The sequence below is a fragment of the Desmodus rotundus genome, chromosome 3 (genome assembly GCF_022682495.2).
Source record: "Desmodus rotundus isolate HL8 chromosome 3, HLdesRot8A.1, whole genome shotgun sequence".
In the NCBI taxonomy this organism is placed as follows: domain Eukaryota; kingdom Metazoa; phylum Chordata; class Mammalia; order Chiroptera; family Phyllostomidae; genus Desmodus; species Desmodus rotundus.
In genome coordinates this window covers 16,673,488-16,695,725 of record NC_071389.1, presented here as the reverse complement: position 1 = coordinate 16,695,725, position 22,238 = coordinate 16,673,488, and the positions used below count along the sequence as shown (strand labels likewise).

Sequence of the window (22,238 nt, the reverse complement as noted above, 5' to 3'; positions counted from 1 at the left end):
CTTAAGAGAGGCAGTTAAAGCAGGTTGGGGAGATAAAGAAAAAGTTCTAAGGTCATATCTGAAGACAGAGTTAAAGAAGGGCAATGAGACCATTTTGGGATGAAGGGAAGTAGAGGCAAGTGTGTGACAATACCAGCCACTGGGAAAGGGGACAGTCCGCTTTACTGTTTCTGGATGACTCTCCTCCTGACAGGCATATGCCCACTGACCAACTGTTGAAGAGAAATGTATGAAGTGCCTCTATGTGCCACGCACTGTGCTGGGTCTAGGGACACAACCCAAGGACAAGACAGACAGAGAGCTACTCAGAGAGAGTTCACTGTGTGTTGAGGGACACAGAAAAAAAGGAACCAACAAGCAAACAAAATAACTACAGATGATGACTAGGGTTATATAGGATACGACAGGGCGCTGAGACAAAGAATAATGTGGGAGGGGTCTACTTTAGGATGGTCAGAGAAGGTGCTTCTGAGGAGGTGACTCTTAAACAGACTCCTTAGAGTAAGAAAGAGTCATATACCAAAAGAACTGGGTACACAGAAAACCAGGTAGTGGGAACAACAGTGTGAACGCCCAGAGGAGGCAGACTCTGCACCTGAGGTGGCGGGAGGCCAGAAGGCCTGCATGTAGTACAGGAGGAGGAAAAGAATGGGGAAGGGGAGGGGAGGAGAAGCAAATGTTCCCAGCTGAGCCTGTCTGCAGACAACGGCTCTTGGAAGACTAATGAGGCTGGAACTCTGCTGGAGGGAAGGAGTCAGGCCTGTGGAAGCAAGTGGTGTGGGCAGGTGGGAGGGGAACATGCAGCGGGAGGCACAGGCCCCATCAATGCCTCAGGCCCTTACCGGATAAGCCCATCCTCAGCAGCACTCCAGAATGTGTTGGGCCACATGGGTGCCGTGGCAATGCGTTTCACCCGGTTTGTGTGGTCTCCAAACATGTGGATTGTTTCCTTTACTGTCAGGTCGTGGACATGCACCTTGGAGTCGGCTGCCCCCGTGATCAAGATGCGGTCCCCAGCGTGAGGCAGGAACTGCTCCGGAGAGATTGAAGGAGAGATTGGCAGGTGGTGGAGGTGGGGTCGGCCAAGGAAGGAGACTGGCCTGGATGTTGGCACCCTCTTTCCCTCTCCATATCCGGTAAGAAAATGAGCCCATCCAAGACAGCCCACCAAGAAAACTTTGGACTTCAAACATTAGCCCTCATGCCTAAAGGTCAAAGTCGGGGCAAACACCTTTACTTTGCCAGAATAGTCCTGACCTATGCCAAATGGACTACCCAAGGAAACTTTTTCCTTTGATTCTTCCACAGGCAAGAGCTGAGTGAATGATAATCATAGCTGTTACCATTTACTAAGCATTTACCATGTGCTAGGCAACAGGGCAGGTAATTTATCTCACTGATCGTCCAAATAGCCCCATTAAAAACTGAGGTTCGGCACTGACATTCTGCAGGACTGTGTTCAAACTCGAGTCTGTCTGACTCCGATATGTTGTACTCCTTCATGACCACGAGTGAAGAGCCTGGGGGTTAATAAATTAGTCTTACCATGAAAAGAACTTCCAGTGTTTTCAGGGAGTTGGTGTTTTAAACTGGTTCAAGTATTTCTGGGGAATAATCTGGCAACAGGTAGCAAAGATAAAAACTATTCCTATCTTTTGACCCCAAACTTCTTGCTACTTCTGAGAAATAATTCCAAAAGCAAAAAGGGACCCATACGAAGTGCTCAGAGCAGCACTTGTAATGACAAATGCTGGAAAAGGCTCAAACATCAGACCTTACGGAGGGCTGAGCACCAAGTGGCTGTTAAAAAAACAAGAACCCACCATTCGGATGTGGTTGAACACAAAATACTCCAGATGACGAGACAGCCACAAACATAGTCTGAGTAATAGTTTTTAGAAAAGTTATGCTGTTCTATCATCTAGTTTTGAAGAAAAAAATATGGGTGTGTTGAGTCCTGCTCTTTCTTGAGTTCAGAAGATTAAATTATCTTTTTTTCTGCAATTGAATAGTTTCTCGCAACCCACAACAAGGCTGAATGGGTGTGTGGGGGGCATTACTCTGTATTTAAATAACTGAAGTCCCCCACCTGACTGAAATGTTTACACAAAAGCAACAATTCACTTTTACCATGTATACTTCTCTAATGGTTCACTAGGACAAGGATTAGAAGAAACAGACTGAATTTAGTAATTTTTAGGGACAAATAATAGTCTTTAATCCTGTCTGGAAACAGCATGTACTCCATACACGAAAGAAACAGAGCCCCTGGGAAGAACTTGTGGCTGTTGCCACTTGTTAAGCGCTGCCGCTGCCACCAGGGGGAGCTCGTGAGTTAAACACAGGGTAGGCAAAAGTAGGTTTACAGTGGTATGTGAAAGTTTATTTTTGTATTTTTATTTATTAATTATTGTATTATCTTCCATACAAACTATAAACCTATTTTTGCCCACCGGAAGAGAGAAGAACCCTTTTCCACACATTTTTTTAACAGAAGAGGAGGCTGAGAGTCTGAATATAACTGCCTTGCTCAAGGTCTTACTATTAATTATGAGTATCAAGTCCATTGTCAAATTCTGGTCTCTGAACTCAACATTTTGTGCTCTATGATGCCAAAATGATGGCTTAGGTCCTTTCCAAAGATCTGACCCCACAGACTCAAACTGGACCTAACATTTTCCAGGGGCAAAAGCAGTCTCTGTTTGCTATGCAAGAGGTGTGTTAAGTATTGCTCTATCTCTAAAATAGCAGAAATTCCTCTAGGATTGGTCTCTGGGACAGAAGCTGAGAATGACAGTTTGGGAAAGGGGTAGGGTCTAGGGAACTAAGTAGGTTTTGAGCTCTTGAATCTGCCTTCTTCAGGTATCCTGTTATTCCTCTTGACATTAATTAGGAAAATATTTCTTAGATTACTGAAGCTTTTCAAAGGATAGCCTCATTCTCACATATACCCATTATAGAACTTCAGAGCTGGAAAGATCCTTAAAGGTCATTTCCTCCAACCTTAAATCTGGCAGATAAAGTTCCCAGCAAGCAGAATACCTCAGTGCTAAGTACATTTGCTTTATCCTCAGAGGGCCCATTCTACCTTTTTCAAATTACTCTAAGCATTAGACAATTCTTTCCTTCACCAGGCCTGCATTTGCTTCTGTGGATGTACAGCGACGTGCCCTAGTGACACGGAAGTGACCTGAGACCAAAGTGTCAGGTCTCAGGTCACTTCCACATAATAGGTCTTCAGGGGTCTGAAGACACTTATCAGCTCCGTTCTCACCTCTCCTCTGCTCAACTCCCCTGCGCCAACAAATCAGCAGACCCGCTTCCCACAAAAGGTAGAACAGCTAAAAGCACCTGTGCCAGGTAACGTCAACCCTGTGGACTGTTACTTCCTTTTTAAAAATTAAATGATTTATTCACTAATTTATTCATGCATCTGAGGGATTTTCCTTAGCTATTACCTTTTTACAGATGAGCAAACAGGCTCAGAGTAGCTAGGTGATTTGCCTAGTCCACACAGCCTCCACGAAGCAGACCAGGGAGTCACACAGGTCTTCCTGCTATCCAACATCTAAATTCCTGCTCAGAACCATACCTCCCACCGTCACCACTCACATAAATATAAATTCATCTAGGGCTCACCTCTTGGCTCCAAGAGAGGAAGTAGAATATGGAAAATGGATGGGGTTTCAGGAACCACCATTAGATACTCAGATCACCAAGGTGTATGTGACCCCAAGGGGTACATGGGACGCATACACATGCAAACACGACCATGTGCACAACCCAGTCACCCCATTCACTTGCTCTGTGGCTTATCCTGCTCACCTTGACAGAGAAGATATTTGCAGTGTGTCCTGTGTGCATGGAGAGCAGCTTCTTGTGGTGCAGTGGGTCCCACACAATCGTGTGCTGGTCATCGGAACCAGAGGCCAGCAAGCTGCAAATAGAGGGAGGGGTTCTGACCTCTCCTCTAATTTGTGGGCAATTCTCCCCCGGCCCACATTCCTAGATAATAAGGAGTTAGGCAACACAGAGCTTAAATAACAGTGTATGTCATAGAATTTAAGGCTATCTTGTAAATATTGGATGATTCTCTTCTATTTGTCCTGAGAATTTGCCGTTATTCCTTGAACTTTACACTAGCTTATCAAAAAAAGAAGATTTGGATGGTCATCCAGTCTTCTGGCTATCTGAGCTTCCCTGTGTGACTGTGTGTTGATAATGACGGACTAAACTAAAGCATGTAGCAGAGAGCAGCAGCCTCTCTTCCCTTGGGTCCATCTGTTCCTTAGATTTAGGAAGAGGATCTCCCAGCCTCCCCACTCCCTTTCTCTAGCACCCCCTCAGTGCTCTAGCTCATACTTACTCTCCTTTCTCATTCCACTCCAGACAGTTGACACATCCTGAGTGACCCTGGGGGAGCAAATGGAAAGGGACAAGAAGAGAGCCAGTTAGAGGTTCTCATGGGGAACTCAACACCAAGAAGTGGAACTCAACAGGTAAACTAACCTTTCCATTATCAATGTTTTCCAGGTGCATGTGAGTGACCAGAATTAAATTAAACTGCCTGGCATCTTACAATTATATAAAGTACTTTCATTTTCATGATCTTGCTCGATACTAAACACCCGAGTCATAAAGGGCAGGTTTCATCAATTCCATTTTGTAGAAAAGTAAAATGAAGTTGAGATAATAGTGAGTAATAGAAGGAAGATCCAAACAAGTTTCTGCTCCTGTCACTAGAAGAGACATGTCAACCGTCCCTTCGAGGGAAAGCCCCTTGACCACAGAAAATCTGCCCAGAGAAGCATCTGATCCAAGGGCAGCCAATTAACTAGAAGGCTGATCTTTCATTCATTTGGCATATACTTAATTTATTGAGCGCTCACTACATGCCCGGTACTGTTCAGATGCTGAGGGTACAGCAGTGTACAAATCGAAGTCCCTGAGCTTTTGGAGCTTACTTCCAGTATGTGGAGCCTGGTATAGTAAGGTCCATTAGGCCAGTGTCTTGAGCTTGGGGATTTGAATTAAGAAACATGGAGAAAGTGAGGAAGTTAATAGATGTTGAAGCTGAAAGCATGCACAGAGGGCAATCGTGGCAAAGCCAGAACTGGGAGGAAACGGAATCCAGGAAAAGCAGAAGGTATGCAGTGGCAGATACAAGTCTTACATGAGGGAGCGAGAAAACAAGTCACTAGGCACTCCTACTTTTCTTTCTTTTCCCTCACCCTTTTTCTTTCCTCGTGACACCTTGCTCTTCATTTAATTATCTCCCTGCCCAAATTAGGCTATGTGTTTCAGGAAGGGTAAACCCAGTGTTTTCTCCGCAGTCATAGGTTCAGCAACTTAGGCCTATGCCAAATTGGACATGGCATTTACTTGGGCACAGGAACTGGCTCAAAAATGAGCCGGTGGCCCCAATCAGATGCAAGGGAGACAGCTGCTGGGAGCTTCTGGGGAAGGAGTTTTCTCATTCTCAGGAGAGAGTATCTGAAAGAAATGACTTTCTTCCTCTGGATGCTGGGAATACTGATGTGACATTTGGAACTGCCACCATGAGGGAAGCCAGCCTGAGAGTACAAGTGACAGAGAGAGGAAAGCCCAGCCCAGGGAATCATAGAAAAATGGACCCCGAGTGACCAGAGTAACCAACCCAGATGACTACTCTACTCCTGGACTTCCACTTAAGCAAAGCCGATCAGTCCATTACTGTTTAAGGCCATGTGAGTTGGGTTGTTCCTTGTGGCCTAAAGCATCCTAATTGAAAAACTCCAACTCATTCTTCAGATTTCAGTTCACAGGCAGCTCCTTCAAGATGTCCTTCCGTAGTGTAAATTCGGGAGGGAGGCATACCCTTCCTGTGGCTCTGTGTTGACAGGGTGTTTGCTTTACCAGACTGAGCCCTGAGCAGACAGGCTTTTGTGTGTTGTGTACACTGCATATCCAAGGCCAGCTACAGTCCCCGGCACACATCTGTTGCATAAACGAACAAATGAATAGAGCAGGACTAATGGAAATAATGAAGAGATAAAACAAATCTAATTCCCTGAGTATCGGTCAGAAAAGGCCTTTTCTCTGCTTCTCCTTCCCTCTTACCCTTTGTTCAATACGATTCTCATCTGGGTTGAACCTCATTTCTTTCCAGGTTCTGCGCCTCCTACATTACAGACACGTTCACTCTGTTCAGACCTGCCAGAGCACTTGCTGACCTGAGGCCTCTCCCTTTCCCATGGCACATGGCTGAAACCCCACCCATGGCTTTGGTCACTCTTTCTGGGTCAGAATCATTTCTATCCTCAGCCGTCTCGTTCTTTCACAAGGCTGTAAATTACTTGTGCCTGGAGGTCATATCTTCAGTTTGCAATTTCCCAGAGTACTGAGGGCCTGGAGAGATGGCTGCTAACTGAGGGCTTACAAACAGCTAGGCAACATGCCAAGCAGGCAGAACAATGGCCCCTACAGATAGCCATGCCTCATCCTCTGGAACCTATGATTAGGTGGCAAAAGGGACTTTGCAGATATGATTAAGATTAAGGTCCTTGAGATTGGAAGATTATCCCAGAATATTCAGGTGGGCCCAAAATAATCATTCAAGTCCTTAAAAATCAGAGCTTCCTTGGTTGCAGAGAATAGAGAGATGTAGGTGTGAAAGGTACTTGACCTGCTGGCTTTGAAGATGGAAAACGGGGTCATGAGCCTAGAGATGCAGCAGCCTCCAGCATCGGGGAGCTGCCGCACAGCCCTGTCAGGACCTTGCTTTCAGCCTGGCGAGACCTCTGTTAGACTTCTGATCTACAGAACTGTGAGATAATAAATCTGTGTTGTTTTAAGCCACTAAGGTTGTGATAATTTGTTACGGCAGCAATAGGAAACTAATATAGCACTCTACATCCACTATCTTGTTTAGGAAACAGGTATCATTACTCATTTCATGGGTAAGAAAAACGATGTTCAGAGAGGTTAGGTAACCTGCTGTGATACTGTGATTTACAATATGAAATATATATTTGGTCTTCATTCCCATTACTGGCACAAAGCTCCTAAAACCCTTGGAATTTCCTAAGTAATAAGAGTGATAAAGGTGTCTTGATATTCACAACAGACTCCTCTAAACCATCCCTGAGTTTACTAATAAATTGATTTTTGGAAAGCACCAAAGGATGGGAGCTGGTTGCTAAGAGAACCAACCACATAATTGGAGGATTGGAACTTTTAGCTCTATCTCCCGGACCTCCAGGGAGGTTGAACAGATCACCAATAGCCAATGATGTAATCAACCATGCCTATGCAATGAATTTTTTATAAAAACCCAAAAAGACAGAGTTCAGAGAGCTTCTGGGTTGATATGCCTACGGAAGTTTGAGGAGAGTGGCACGCTCAGAGAGGGCATGGAAGCTCTGTGCTCCTCACACACCTTGCCCTATACACCTCTTCCATGTGGCTGTTCTTGAATTATATCCTTTTATAATAAAATAGTACCCTAGTAGGTAAGACCAGTGAGTACCTGTACTGCTTTTGATCCATGGTGGGGAGTCTGTGGATGCTGAAGGTGGACTGTATGGCACTGATCTATATGCCATTTTATATAAGGGACTTAGCATCCAGATTTCTGTATCTGTGGGGGTCCTGAAACCAACCCCCTGCAGATACTGAGGATATTTAAGTCTTTGGGGAGTCAAAAGTTAAACACGGACTTTCGACTGCGTGAGGGATCGGTACCCTTAACCCCTTGTGTTGTTCAAGATCAACTGTGTTGACAAAATATTAACAAAGGGCTTCATAAGTTAGAACATGTGTTTGGGAAGCTACTTTACAGGAAAGTGTTTAAGAGAAGTTATTTTGGCCTTGATAAGTAAGGCTGGGTAAGATATAAGTACATAATTTATAATTATGTTGAAGAATACAATGGAAGAAAATATGCCTATGACATACCAGAATTAAAATGTGGGTAAAAAGGAGGGGATAAAACCTCAAATGTGTAAGGGATTGAGAGGAACAACTGTCTCAAGATGGCTTCTGGAGAGGAACAGACCTCTGTGAGCCTCCCTGGGGCCCTAAGAAGCTTTGCAATCAGAACGAGCCTTGCACACCAGGGACCTGGAGGAGACAAAGTGCAACAGAGGAAGACCCTGCAACGAAAGCCCCAAATCTCATTTAAGTTCCAAATTCCAACCTAACTCTTAGTTCCTGCTTAACTTTATTAAATATTCATTATAATTACTGTGTATTTTAGGTCCCTATACTTTGCTAGGCAGCCTGGTGTACAGGCAGAAAAGGAGGCAAAGAGAAGCATTTTATCATTGTAGGTGCATAATCATGATAAAAAGCAAATGGACTTTTACATGGTTTTATTACTGCTTTTAAATTCTTTACAGACTATGCACCGTCCCCACCTTAGTATTCCACCACTAGGTAGGACACTAGATATTAATACATACGATCTCACTATCGCTCCCTTTCTAGAAGTAAAACCAAGTCTCAGATAATAAATAACTTAGCCAAGGTCACACAAATGCTAAGTACCAGAGCCCAGATGGGAACCCAGGTCAATATAGCTCCAAAGTCTTCGGCTATGTTGGACTACATCGAACGCCACCCTATTTCCACCTGTATTAAAAAGAGATCTCATTGCTACCATCACCTTAGAGAACTGTTTGGTAGTTTTATATAAAGTTAAGCTGGTATCTACCCTATGACTCAGTAATTCTATTCCTAGGCGTTTACTTGAGGGAAATGACAACATCTGCCCACACAAAAACTGACTTAAAAATATCCTTAGATGCCTTATTTTTAAAAGCCCCAAACTGTAAATAATGTAAATGGTCATCAACAGGAGAAGAGATAAACAAAATGTAGTACATCTGTACAGCGAATCACTACTCAGCCATAAAAAGGAACAAACTAGCCATGGCTGGTGGAGCTCAGTGATTGAGCACGGGTATGCGAACCAAAGGGTCACTGGTTTGATTCCCAGTCAGGGCACGTGCCTGGGTTGTGAGCCAGGTCCCCCGTAGGGGGCGCGTGAGACACAACCACACAATGATGTTTCTCTCCCTCTCTTTTTCCTTCCTTTCCTCTATAAAATAAATAAATAAAATCTTTAAAAAAGGGAACGAACTATAGATACGTAGAACAACATAGATGAAACTCAAAAAACATGCTAAGCAAAAAACCCCAAACACACAAAAGTAGTTAGTTATAGTAAATAGAACTATAGAATTCTATTTACATGAAGTGTAAGAACAGACAAAACTAATCTATGGAGACAGAAGCCAAAAAGTGGTCACTCTGAGATAGGAAGGTTGACTAAAAGGTTACCATGGGAACTTTCCAGGGAGATGGAGGCATGTTCTGTCTTGCTGTGGGTTGTAGTTACACAAGTGTCCAAACTCACTACCTGAGACATGTGCACTTTATTTTTATGTAAATCACATCTCAATAAAGAGAGAAAAAAGGTAATAATAATAGCAATGGTAGTAGCTAATACATACCACGCACTTTCTCGCCATGTACAGGGACAACACTGTGCCCTTCATATATGCTTTTTAGTTAGTCTTTACAACTAACTACTTTGTGACGGAAACACCATCACTATTCTCATTTTTCAGATAAGAAGGGTTAATACCCCATAGTGTGTAAACAGTATAGCCAGAATGTGAACCCATGTCTGATAGATTCTAGAGCCTGGCTCTTAACCATGATGTCATACCCCACCTTTTTAAATTCTGGGCTGGCTCTACTAAAATCTACACCCCTGCTATGTGCCTGCCAGTGTTCTACTGCGCTCAGAGCGTGAGTCAGACGCACCTCCAGTCCTCACAGAACCGATGAGGTTTTGTTTTCCCCTCCTCTTCTCCAAACTGTAACATTAGCCTTTCTCCCATGTTACTATGATCTCCTCACAAGCTTCACTTCAAATGGCTCTAGAATATTCCTCCAAAGGTTGAACTGTATTTATTTTTACCTTAGTGCTGTAAAAAATTTGGGTGAGTTGATGTGTTTTAAAAGTTCAGTAGGAATAAAACATTTACAGGTGACTGAGCGGCGTAGACGAGGCACAATGTCAGGGTTTTTGCTTTTGACTGGAAAGACATAAAATCTGTGTTGTAACCATAGGAATAGCCTGTTCTTTCAGGAGCTCAGAGGGGTGGTCGTGGTATGGAAAAGGGTATTAAAATGGGAAACATTAATAAACATGATTTACTAGACAATAATCTGTCAAAACGTGGGATCCAGTCCAACCCAGTGAGGACAGTGGTAAAATTACAAGTCATTCTTGCTAGGGGAAAAAGGTGGGAGCCACTGCATTAAAGGAATAAAAAAAGAGAAGCAAAGAGCTATGAAGTCTGCAAATCAATGTGTATCTTGGTATAACCAAAAGAACTAGAGGTCCTTTTGACCAAAGGTACTTCTTACAGGAGGAAGCCGAGGACATGAGGCTGGTCCATGAGAGGCGGAACTGCGACGTGAAAGAAATGTCTGGTTCAGCTCCGGCTTGGCCTCTTCCTAGGTCTGTGGGAGGTCACTCAGATTCCCAGAGCTTCGGAGTTTTCATTGGGAAATGGGGATGGTGATAATGTCAACAGGACAAGATCACTGCGAAGATCAAACGATGTAATATATGCAAGGGGCCTAGCACACTTTGGCAAGCGCTGGCTCCCTGGAACTAGTCCTCAGGATCTTCTTTTGCCAGTCCATAAGTGTTCTTCTAGATCCCACTCTCAAGGACCCCTCCCGCATGGCTAGGGCACTCACAAAGGATATACATCTTGAACAAATGTATTCCTTCCTATTTACCTACTTTTTCAAAAGGGTCATTTCTGCAGCTATTAAATTGCTTTTCTAAGTTCTGACTAAACAGATAATTCATTTATTCAATACCCATTATGTATGAGGTACTGGGAGAAAAGTAAATAAATAGTAGAGTACACAAAGACAGTTCTATGTCTACAGCAACATGAAACAAAGTTCGACTGTCACAGAGGAAGGAGAGAGGTACCCTAGAAGAAGATAGAGATGTCAGGCTTTAGGAACAAACTTAAAGGACCTTTGAGGACATTGTCTGGCTGGCAGACCAAGTCTGTGACCCAGTCTGCATACATGTAAGTGCCCTCTCTTAACTGCTACCCAATCATATACACATTTAACTTACCCACTGACTTCAGACCTAAACCCTTGTATAATGAAGTTCTACATAAAAGGTCAACGTCAAAGAGCATGAGAGAGATGTTCAGTAGAGCCTCCACAAGAAATGCCACCCAGGAAAGATAGGAAGCAGATGGTCGTGTGCTTCTCTGTAACTCCTTAACAGTGTGAGTATGAGTCTGAGCAAGATTTGGATAAAAATCCAGAAAGCACCGAGTACCTACTAAACGTCAGGGCAAGTGCTAAGCTTTCATACGCATCAGTCACTTAAACTTCACAATACATGCTTATTACACGTGTTAAGATTATGTAGGTACATTATTAAAACAGAGTGGAGAGAGTCCTGAAAGCAAACATACTTGTGAGAATTCTTCATCTGCCCTCTATTCACTTAAGGATCTGATACTTATCATAAAGCCAGAAAGATCTAAATATCCCGACATCTCCATAAAATCTTTCCTTTTGTTGCTTCTTTAATCTACTTCAATGGTTTCTCAAATTTAGTGTGCCTAGGAATTACTATATGGAATAGTAATAACTAAAATTTAGCTTACTATGTGTCAGGCCCTGTCATCTTCACATAATTACCCTGGAAAATCTGTTACATTGTCCATGAAGTACAGCAAATGCGGTTTCATGTGTACATGAGCCCACATTCTGTGTTTCCTGAGCAAGTTCTTTAACCTCCCTGTGCTTTAGGTTCTACATCTGTGAAAACAGAGATGATGTGTATAACCTCACAGGGTGGCGGCAGAAAATGAATCAATATTTGCAGAGCACTTCAGTCACTTTGGTTGCTGAATGGCAGAATTGGAAATCAAATCCAAATCTGCTCTTTCCATTGCACTGTGATAATTCAAGATTTAAGGCATAGCCTGGTGTGAACTGAGATTGCTGGGGAAGGAAAAATCCTCTTAGAAGTCATAAAAAAGGGGCAATTTAAAACATATTTCAACTTCTATGTTTTACCTAAAAATCTTAGTGGGGCATGTTTCAAAGTATTTCCTTACACTGAGCCTGTATCTGCTATCTATGCTTGAGAAGTCTACCTATTCACCCAACCTTTTCTTTGAGCAACTACTATATGCTAGACACTCTTATGCATGCAAAGGCCATCATGGTAAATAGGACACAGGACATGTGAATCAGTGTGAGTTCAGAAAGAAAATAAACCATAATAATGGGATATACTTTAGACACAGTGGTCAGGGAAAGCCACTCTGATGAAGGATCTTTGAAATAAAATTTGAAAACTGAGAAAGAGCAAGTGACAAATATCATTAGGAAAAGCATGCCACACATAGGGAAGAACAAGTACAAGGTAGAAATATGCTTGGTATGCTGGAGAAACAGAATGAAGGCCACTGTGGCTACAGCATAGTGATAAAGGGGAACACTAAGGCAGTATGAGCCCAGGGAGGTGAGACCAGATTCTTAGGACGTCTTACAGGCCATAGCAAGAAGCTTTATCCAGCCAGGAATTGTGTTGGTCTTATTCATTGCTGTACTTATCTCCCAGAGTCTAGAATACTGTTGGCATATTGGAGGCACTCAGCATTTACTTGAACATGTAACTGAATTAATGAACGTCTCCTAGTTCTGCCCTCCGGTGCTTCAGAGCATGAATTTACTTCATCATCTAAAGCAGAGGTTGGCACTTTTCTGTAAAGAGACAGATAGTAAATTTTTAGGCTTTGCAGGCCACGTAGACTCTACAATTACTCAATTCTGCTCCTGAATCATTAAAACAGCCACAGACAATACACTAATGAATGTGGCTGTGTTCCAATACAATTTTATTTATACGATTAGTTGGCAATACTTTCAGCCTCATCTCTATCAAAATTCCATCTGCTTTCTCTGCAGAAATTCACAAACTGACCCTAAAACTCATGTGTAAATGCAAGGGACCAGAATAGCCAAAACAATCCTGAAAAAGAAAAACAAAGTTGGAAGACTCAGAATTCCCAATTTCAAAACTTCCTACAAAAAACAGCATTGTGCTGACAGAAGGACAAACATTTAGATAAATGGAATAAAGTCAAGAGCTCATAAGTAAATCCTTACATTTATGGTCACTTGATTCCAATAAGACTGCCAAGACAATTCAATGGGAGAAAGAACAGTGTTTTGAACAAATGGTGTTGGGACAACCGGATATTCACACGCAAAAGAATGAAGTACTGATTCATGCTACATCACGGATGAATCTTAAAAACATTATGCCAGCCCTGGCTGGTGAGGCTCAGTGGACTGAGTGCTGCCCTGCAAACCGAAAGGTTGCTGGTTTGATTCCCAGTCATAGCACATGCCTGGGTTGCAGGCCAGGTCCCCAGCTGGGGGCACACAAGAGGCAACCAATCAGTGTTTCTCTCAAACATCAATGTTTCTCTCTTTCTTCCTCCCTTCCCCCTCTCTGAAAATAAATAAATAAATAAATAAATAAATAAATAAATAAATTAAAAAACCCAGTGCTTACAGCTCTTTTGAATTTGTCTCCTAGGTCCTCCTCTCTTTACCAGTAGACTCTTTTAATCAATCAATCAATCAATCAATAAATCCATCATGCTAAGTGAAAAAGCCAGATACAAAAAAGCCACATTTTGTAAGCTTCCATTTATATGAAATGCCCAGAATAGGAAAATTCAGAGGCAAAATGCAGATCCGTGGCTGGAGTAGGGGATAGGGAGTAACTATTAATATGAGTAAAGGATTTCTTTTGGGGATGGTGAGAATGTCTGGAATTAGATAGTGGTGACAGTCCCACAACTTTGTGAATATATTATATAAAAACCAATGAATTGCACACTTAAATAAAATAAAGAATAAAAGAAAACGCCAACAGTGCTGACATCATCCCACAAAGCAAAAGGTCACCACTTTGATTCCTAATCAGGGCACATGCCTGGGTTGTGGGTTCAGTCTTTGGACGGGGCACGTACGAGAGGCAACCAATCGGTATTTCTTCCTCACATCAGTGTTTCCTCCCTCTCATTCTCCCTCCCTTCCCCTCTTTCTAATAAATTTTTTAAAATCTAAAAAAAATGAAATGAAATAAAAGAAGCCAACAAACAGGTGTCAGGCTGGATCTGGTCTGCAGGCCATAATTTGATCCCTGATTCAAAGGACGGGCCTTTAAATCTCTCACAAAGTCAGATCTCCACTCTATCTCTTTTTTTGAGGGTGGCTATTTAATAAACTATGTATCTGATTTACTTCTCTAAACTAATATTGTAAAAAAAATCTTTGACAAGTCTTTGTTAGAATCAGATTATGCAATATCTGCTAGAAGTAGGTTACACTGTGAAACTAACCTGGTCTATTAAAAAATAAACCAATCTAAGTTTGATATGACTTATTTCCAGTGAATTTTTATTCAAATTATATTATAAACTAAGGCAATCAAGCCAGACTGTGAAGGTGAGATATATAATGTTTGCAACTTGTTTAAGGAAAATATTAAGACGACACGTAAGGCAAAAGAATAAATTCACCAAGCTAAGAACTATTTGTTAAGCCCTTTAAAAAAGTAGACACATGATTGAAGTAAAAAGAATATGAACAATGGAGCCAGACAGGCCTGATAAAAGTATTAATTTTCTACCATTTATGTGCCCCCGGAAATGCTCGGTTTTACTCTCCTTATTTGACAAGTGAGGTTCTCTTCGTCACAGTAGAGTGGGAAGAAAGCCTCGGGTAGAGCCATAAAAAAAGACCAACACAAGGGCCAGGTAGACAAAGCGTATGCAAAGGTATCAGGAAATTAACTAGAGGTGTAGGAAGGAAAACAGAGAGGGTGGTGCCTCAGAACCCAGATGAAGAACGTCTCACTGAGGAAGTGCCCAGTATTACCATACTTTGCGTCAAGCAAGATAAGGACTAAGAAGTATCCACTGATTTAGGGCAAGAGCCCTTTTTGTGGTGTGTGGTGTAGATAAATAGAAGTGGGTTGAGGAATTGCAGTCGTGTGCCACATAATGATGTTTCAGCCGATGATAAACCACATATATGACAGTGATACACCATATGGCCTAGGTGTGTAGCATCTAGGTTTGTGTAAGCATACTCTGAGATGTTGCACAATGACAGAGTCACCCAACGATGCATTTCGCAGAATGTATCCCGGTCATTACGCAGTGCACGACTGTCCTGGGAAGTCAGGAAGTGAAAACACTAAGTATAGGCTATTCTCTCAGTCCGGCTATGAAGGGGTAGAGAAATGGAAGGCTGTAGCCAGATGTGGACTTGGCAGAAAGAGGGGGCGGGTTCTTAGATTAGAGAAGCTTGAGCGCTTTAATCCTCCGGGGAAAGAATCAGTAGAGAAAGGGAAAGTTACAGGTGCAGGAAAGCTAAAAGACCGTCTGGGGCTGGGGTTGTGTCAGGTGCATGTTGCAAGACGACTGCAGTCATGAACCATGGAGCCTCAGGGGAGTAGGAAAGGAAGTGCAGGTACAAGGTAGCATGTACGGAGGGCGTAGAGACGTAGACTGGACCCAGACGACTTGCTGAGGACAAAGGATCATTGAGGTATGATAGACATATACACTCTTTATTCACCTACCAATATATCTTGGAACTCACTTACATCAGTTCATAGAGTTTTTTTTTCCACAGCTGCATAGCACTTTATTGTGTAGATGAACCAAGATTTAGTCAATGAATTTCCCATGCATGGATTCTTAAGAGTTGCTTCTAATAGTTTGTGATTACATCAATGCCATAATGAATAACCTCGTGCGTATGTTTTTTATTATTGCTGTGTCTTCCGGGTAAAACCTAGAAGTAGGCGTGCTGGCCAAAGAGTAAACGTATATGTGGTTTTGTTAGATATTGCCAAATTTCCGTCTGCGGGAGTTACACCATTTTGCCTTTCCAGAAGCAATGCAAGAGTGTCTATTTCACCACAACACACCAACTGAATGTGTGGTTAAGCTTTTTAATTTTTTTAAAAAGATTTTTTAAATTTATTTTTAGACAGAAGGGAAGGGAACGCGAAAGAGAGGGAGAGAAACATCAACTCATGGCCGCTTCTTGTGTCCCCACCGGGGACCTGGCCCGCAACCCAGGCATGTGCCCTAGACTGGGAACTGAACTGGCAACCCTGATTCTCAGGCTGGCACCAACCACTGAGCCACACCAGCCAGAGCAGCTTTTGAATTTTTTAATACTCCTGACAGATGAAAAATGGCATCTCAACAAAGTTTTAAGTTACATTTCTCTTATGAGTGAAATTAAATATCTTTTCCATATGTTTAAAGGCTATTTTAATATAATTTTTGTCAACTGTGGTGTAACAAAGGGGTGAAAATAAGAATTTATATATGTACCTGCATATTTCTGCAAACATAAGCACATAAGAATGGTTAAGTAGAAACTAATGGAGTTGGTCACCTCTGGTGGAAGGTATAGAGTGAAGGGTAGAGAAAGGGGAGTAATAACCCTTCTCTGGACTTTTTTGTAGAGTTCTTACTTTTAGGACAAAGTTGAGGTTTTGCACATTCAAAAAGTAAAATTAAATCAACGAAGATGGGGAGGAGATGCTAACTAATGCAAGTAATTTTTGAACACAGTATTTTGACTATATATATTTTTTGAACCGTATGTATTTTAAAGACAAAATAAACTTTGAGGAAATCTTGATTGAACTCTAGTTAGTAGATCTGTCATTTGTAGTGACATTGCTGTGCAATTCTGTAACTATTTTGTGTGTTTGTAAAACTGAGCAAATGAGTAACTATATCAGTGTTGTTGGGATAATTTATCAATGTGAATATGTAATAAATATTTATAATATTGATATAATAGATATATCAATATTGTTGCCTTCTCACTGTAGGAAAAGGAAATTCAAATATGGAATAGGGCCCTGGCTGGTGTGGCTCAGTGGATTGAGTGCCGGCCTGTGAACCAAAAGGTTGCTGGTTCAATTCTAGGTCAGGGCACATGCCTGAGTTACTGGGACAGGTTCCCAGTTGGGGATGTGTGAGAGGCAACTGATCAATGTATCTCTTCTGCATCAATGTTTCTCTGCCTCTCTGTCTCCCTCCCTTTCCCTCTCACTAAAACTAAGTAAGAAGATATCACTTAAAAAAAAAAAGTATATATATATATATATGGAATAGGGAAAGGCAAAGAACTCTGAGCATACTGATATTGAACATACTGATATTGGAATAAGCAGTATCAATATGAACTTTATGAATAAATATATATATTATTTCCAGCTCTGTCCTCTGAAAGGGTCCAGAAGCAATGATACGTCAATAGCTATGAGCTATCCAGATACCATTCCCCACTAAATACCATTTCCCACTAAAAAGAACCAGGGATCCTTGGAGAAATAACTGACTCCAGGTCTGGGACAGGAAGTGTACAAAACGAGCCTACAATACCTTGTACATAAGATAAACAGAAATATACAAAAAAAAAAAAATGGAAACATATCTAAAGGACACAGGAGCCAACTTGAAAGGCACCAAACCCACGAGCATCAGGATAACGAATTAAAACCCATTAAATAAAAAATATCAGAGATTGCACTAGGGTAGGGGTGGGGAGAAAAGCACTTCATTCTAGTAGATTGCCAATCACTAAATGAAGAAATCACTGAGTTGGAAAATCACCATTTTATAAACACTATACCACATCATACCAGTAATTGATGCAGGCAAGAATAATCAATGAGTGCCCTGATTGGTGGGTGTCATCTCGCAAAGTGAAACGTTGCAGGTTCAATTTCCAGGGAGGGCACATGCCTGGGTTGTGGGTTTGATCCCCAGGCGGGGTGCATACAAAAGGCAACCAATCGATGTTTCTCTCTCATATCCATGTTTTTTTCCCCCTCTTTCTCCTCCCGCCTCTAAAAATAAATAAATAAAATCTTTAAAAGAAAGAACAATCAGTGAGTAATTTAAACCATTAGGTGGAAATGTGATGGAGGACAGGATATTTGCACAATGTAAAGGTTTTCCTCACAGATAAAGGGAAAAATAGCAACATTGTAGAGGATAAACCTGGTAGATGTCACCTTAACCAAGACAAATAGACATCATATGCCACCTGATACTGTGCACTGAGGACGACACAGGATCACTAAGGTAGTATTTCTGTCAAAATGCATTACCTGAAACTAATCATGAGGAAATAATCAGACAAATCTAAACTGAGAGACATATCTCCGTGACAGCAAATACAGGCTTCAAAAATGTCAATGTCATAAAAAAACAAAGGCTGAGATAAGTTCCAGATTAAAGGAGACTAAAAAGAAAATGACAACTAAATGCAATCTGTGATCCTGGATAGAATCCTGAATCAGGAAAATCTAGGGGATATTATTGGAACAGTGGGTAAATTTTGAATATGGACTGTGTATGAATAATAGTGTTGTATGAGCGTCAAATTTCCTGATTTTGATAAATGTGTTCTGGTTAAATTAAAAAATAAAAGTAAAGGAATGACCTTGTTCTTAGAAACATACTGGTGTAGTTAAGTATATACAGGGCCCTCAAGTCTGTAAGCTATTCTCAAGTGGGTCAGGAAAAGAGCATGTGTGTGTGCTGGGGGAGGGTGAAGAGAGGGGAGAGGGCAAATGTGGCAATGTCAACCATAATGAATTCGAGGAAAGGTTTATATGAGTGTTTCTGTACTATTCTTGCACATCTCTTACATGTTTGAAATTGTTTCAAAATAGAAAGTTAAACATATTAATTGAGAAAATATAAAGAACCATTATAGTGGCCGCAATTGAGTAAAAGAGCCAGAGGGAGGTCAAGATTAAAGGATTGAAATTTAATATTAATTAGGATTAATTCTAAGATGTTCTGGTATGTAGATCAAATTACTTCTCTGTATTTCTTGGGCGTCGTTGCTGAGTGTTCCACGTCACCCTGTAGTTGTATGTGCTAGTTCGTTTTGTCTCAGTGTTTTATTGTTGTAACTGGACAGGAGCCAAATGTCCCGGAGCTCCAGTTTGTGGCCTGCGGTCCTCACTTTTTGCAGGGATACCTGCTTTCATTTTTGGTTGCATCACTAGGACTAGGATCTTTAAAATCTACCTTAAAGTCCTGATCACACTTTGATTCATTCTATTTCTTTCACTTGTGGGATTTCTTGGCACTCTATACATTCCCCAAAGGCAATCACAACTCACTTTCCTCGTTCCAATCTATATGCTGCCCAAACCAACATCTCCAATGTGTCCTCTATCCTAAGCTCAGAGCCAGGTATTGCAACTACCTATCAAGACAATGGTAGGCAGCACGCAGCCTACAGCTCCAGAACACCCATAATCAAGCTCATTCCCCCCTCTGACCTATTCCTTCCCCAGTGTTCCCCAACTCAGTGAACGATGCTACCATTTTTCCTGTCACTCAAGCCAGAAACTTCACCTTCATCTTGACTCTCTTCTCCTACTTACTACAGTCACCAAGAATTCTGTTAATTCTACCTCTTAAATGTCTTTAAAATTCACTGACTTCTTTCCATCCAAATTACCATTATTTTAGTTCAGGTGACCCCATCACCTCTTCCTGAATCACCGTCTCTTAATTGGTCTGGCTGGCCCCAGTTTAGGCTGTGGCAATCTTCATTTTAAAGCAAAGATTAATTTTTTTAAAAAGCTTAACTCTGAGCATATTGCTCCCATGGTAAAAACCGTTCAATGGCTCTCCGCTGCCCTTAGGATAAAGTCCATAGTCTTAAACATAGCTTTCAACATCCTTTATTGTGAACGTCCCACCAACACTCACTTCACTAACCTCATCTGTCGTCCTTCTCCCACTTGTATTCTGTGACCATGTTCTTTTATTTTTATTTTTTTAAAGAAGAATCTTTTTTTTAGATATTTAAATTTGTATTTATTTATTTTTAGAGAGAGGGGAAGGGAAGGAGAAAGAGAGGGAGAGAAACATCAGTGTGGTTGCCTCTCATGTAACCCCCACTAGGGACCTGGCCCGCAACCCAGGCATGTGCCCCGACTGGGAATCAAACCAGCAACCCTTCGGTTCACAGCCTGTACTCAATCCACTGAGCCACACCAGCCAGGGCCATCTGTTCTTTTGAACTGAATATCCTCTATTCTCTCTTGTATCACTCAGATGCTTTTTCCCCAGCCTACAATTTCTTCTCTATGCCTGCTCCCATATCTAACTAGCTCCTCCCATCCATCTTTCAGGTATCAACCTAGACTACATTCGTCTTCAGAAGTTGAGCTAAGATCTCTCCAGCCCATCATGTTTCATTCATTTGTGAAATTTCACAGAATTATGATGGACACATGGGAGTGAAGAGATTGGGATTGGGGAGACAATAAACATTTGTCAAGCATTATGTTTGACATAAGAGTAAAGGAGTGTGATAGGAGTATAAATTGGGACAAACTCTATGAAAGGCTATTTTGGCAATATTTATCAAAACCATAGACCCATATACCCTCTGACCTACTAATTCCACTCATAAGTATTTATCTCATAGATATATATATACACATGTGCCAAATGATGCTGCAAGGAATAATGCTGTACATAAAAATATAAGTAATCTACATATCCATCACCAGGGACAGTTTAAATAATTATGGTATGCTCACACAACAGAATATTCTGAAGCTATGAAAGAATTAGAAATTACAAGTATCTTTATATACTTACATGGTAAAATCACAAAAGCATATTTTTTTTAATTCAAAAAGGTAGAAAGCAGCAAATATGTTAGGCTTAAATTTGTGAGAAAAGGTGAGAATTTTATGCATAAAAGTTCACTGGAAAGATACTAAAGCTGATTACATTAGTTGACCCCCAGGGAAGTAAAGTGGCTGGGAAAAACAGTGGACAGGAGCTATCTTTTTAACCTTTAAAATTAGAACCATATTAGAGCCTCGCTGGCGTGGCTCTGTTGGTTCAGCGTTGTCCCAAAAGGCAAAAGGTTCCCGGTCTGATTCTGGTCAGGGCACATGCCTGGCTTGTGGTTCGACCCCCTGTCGGGGAGTGTGTGAGAGGCAACCCTGTTCGATGTTTCTCTCTCACCTTGATGTTTCTCTCCCTCTCTTTCTCTCTCCCTTCCCCTTCTCTAAAAAATAAATAAATATTAAAAAAACTAGAACCACTCTGGCTGGTGTGGCTCAGTGGATTGAGCACCGGCCACCAGTTTGATTCCTGGTCAAAGCACATGCCTGGGTTGTGGGCCAGGAATCCAGCTGTGAGCGTGTGAGAGGCAACCAATCAATGTATCTATCTCTCACACATTGTTGTTTCTCTCCTTTTCTTCCTCCCTCCCTTCCCCTCTCTCTAAAAGTAAATAAATAAAATCTTAAAAAATTAGAATGTTTACCTAATTAAAAGTAAGTAAATGAAAAAGGAAAGGGCCTAATAGTCAAATGCCAAGTTAAAGAAAAAATGTTTAAGAGGTATCATTCACATCATCCATCCCAACATCCAGGTCAAAGAAGAGAGGATAAAAAGTCTTTTTGATTCAGGCACAATGAGCAGTTTTAGATCACGATTTAGTTTAAACATGTAAACTGCCAAGACTTCAAAATGCCAAGGACAATTTCTTAATATAAAAGAGAAAAGAATGCATGGGACTGATGTACGTCTTGATTTAGTGCTTCCTCAGGAAGAAAGAGCTAGGAACCAAATAATTAAAGACCTAAAGGTGAATGGAAACTGGTTATATGAAAACTGGAGGGTAGAAAGCCAGAAGACAGCAACTTTCAGGACAGAAGTATGAAAATTAAAGAACATTAGCTCAGGAAAGTAGTTTTTCAGAGGTTTAGGAAACTGATAGGATGAATACAATGGAAAGAATATATAAAAAATAAAGTTATCCAAGTTAATGTGGATGCTTTTTAATAGACACCTCTGTGGGTACAAATTCTCCCAATATACAAAAAAGGTAACAAGATACCAGAGACTGGCTAGACTCTGAATTTTAAAGTAACTCAAAATGAAAGCTAGAAAGTCAAAAAGTAAAAATCACAACAAATTATTAAGATAGAAGGCAAAGAAATAGTATTATTGAATAGGGATAAAGTTACGAAAGCTAACTCTCATATAAAAAGTCCAAAAAGCCAATCAGCCCTGGCTGGTGTGGCT

At 41.3% G+C, this 22,238-nt stretch overlaps 1 protein-coding gene across 3 annotated transcripts in view; it reads right to left on the bottom strand.

Annotated features, from left to right (window-relative positions):
- Positions 1-22,238, bottom strand: part of WDTC1 (WD and tetratricopeptide repeats 1) — a 66,792-nt gene that overhangs the window by 17,412 nt on the left and 27,142 nt on the right. For all 3 annotated transcript variants that reach the window (XM_024554433.4, XM_024554431.4, XM_024554430.4), the window contains 3 exons: positions 4,367-4,413; positions 3,826-3,937; positions 843-1,030 (listed from right to left, as the gene is read on the bottom strand). In XM_024554433.4, the coding sequence (XP_024410201.2) occupies positions 843-1,030; positions 3,826-3,937; positions 4,367-4,413 (347 nt within the window). The remainder of the gene's footprint in view (positions 1-842; positions 1,031-3,825; positions 3,938-4,366; positions 4,414-22,238) is intronic.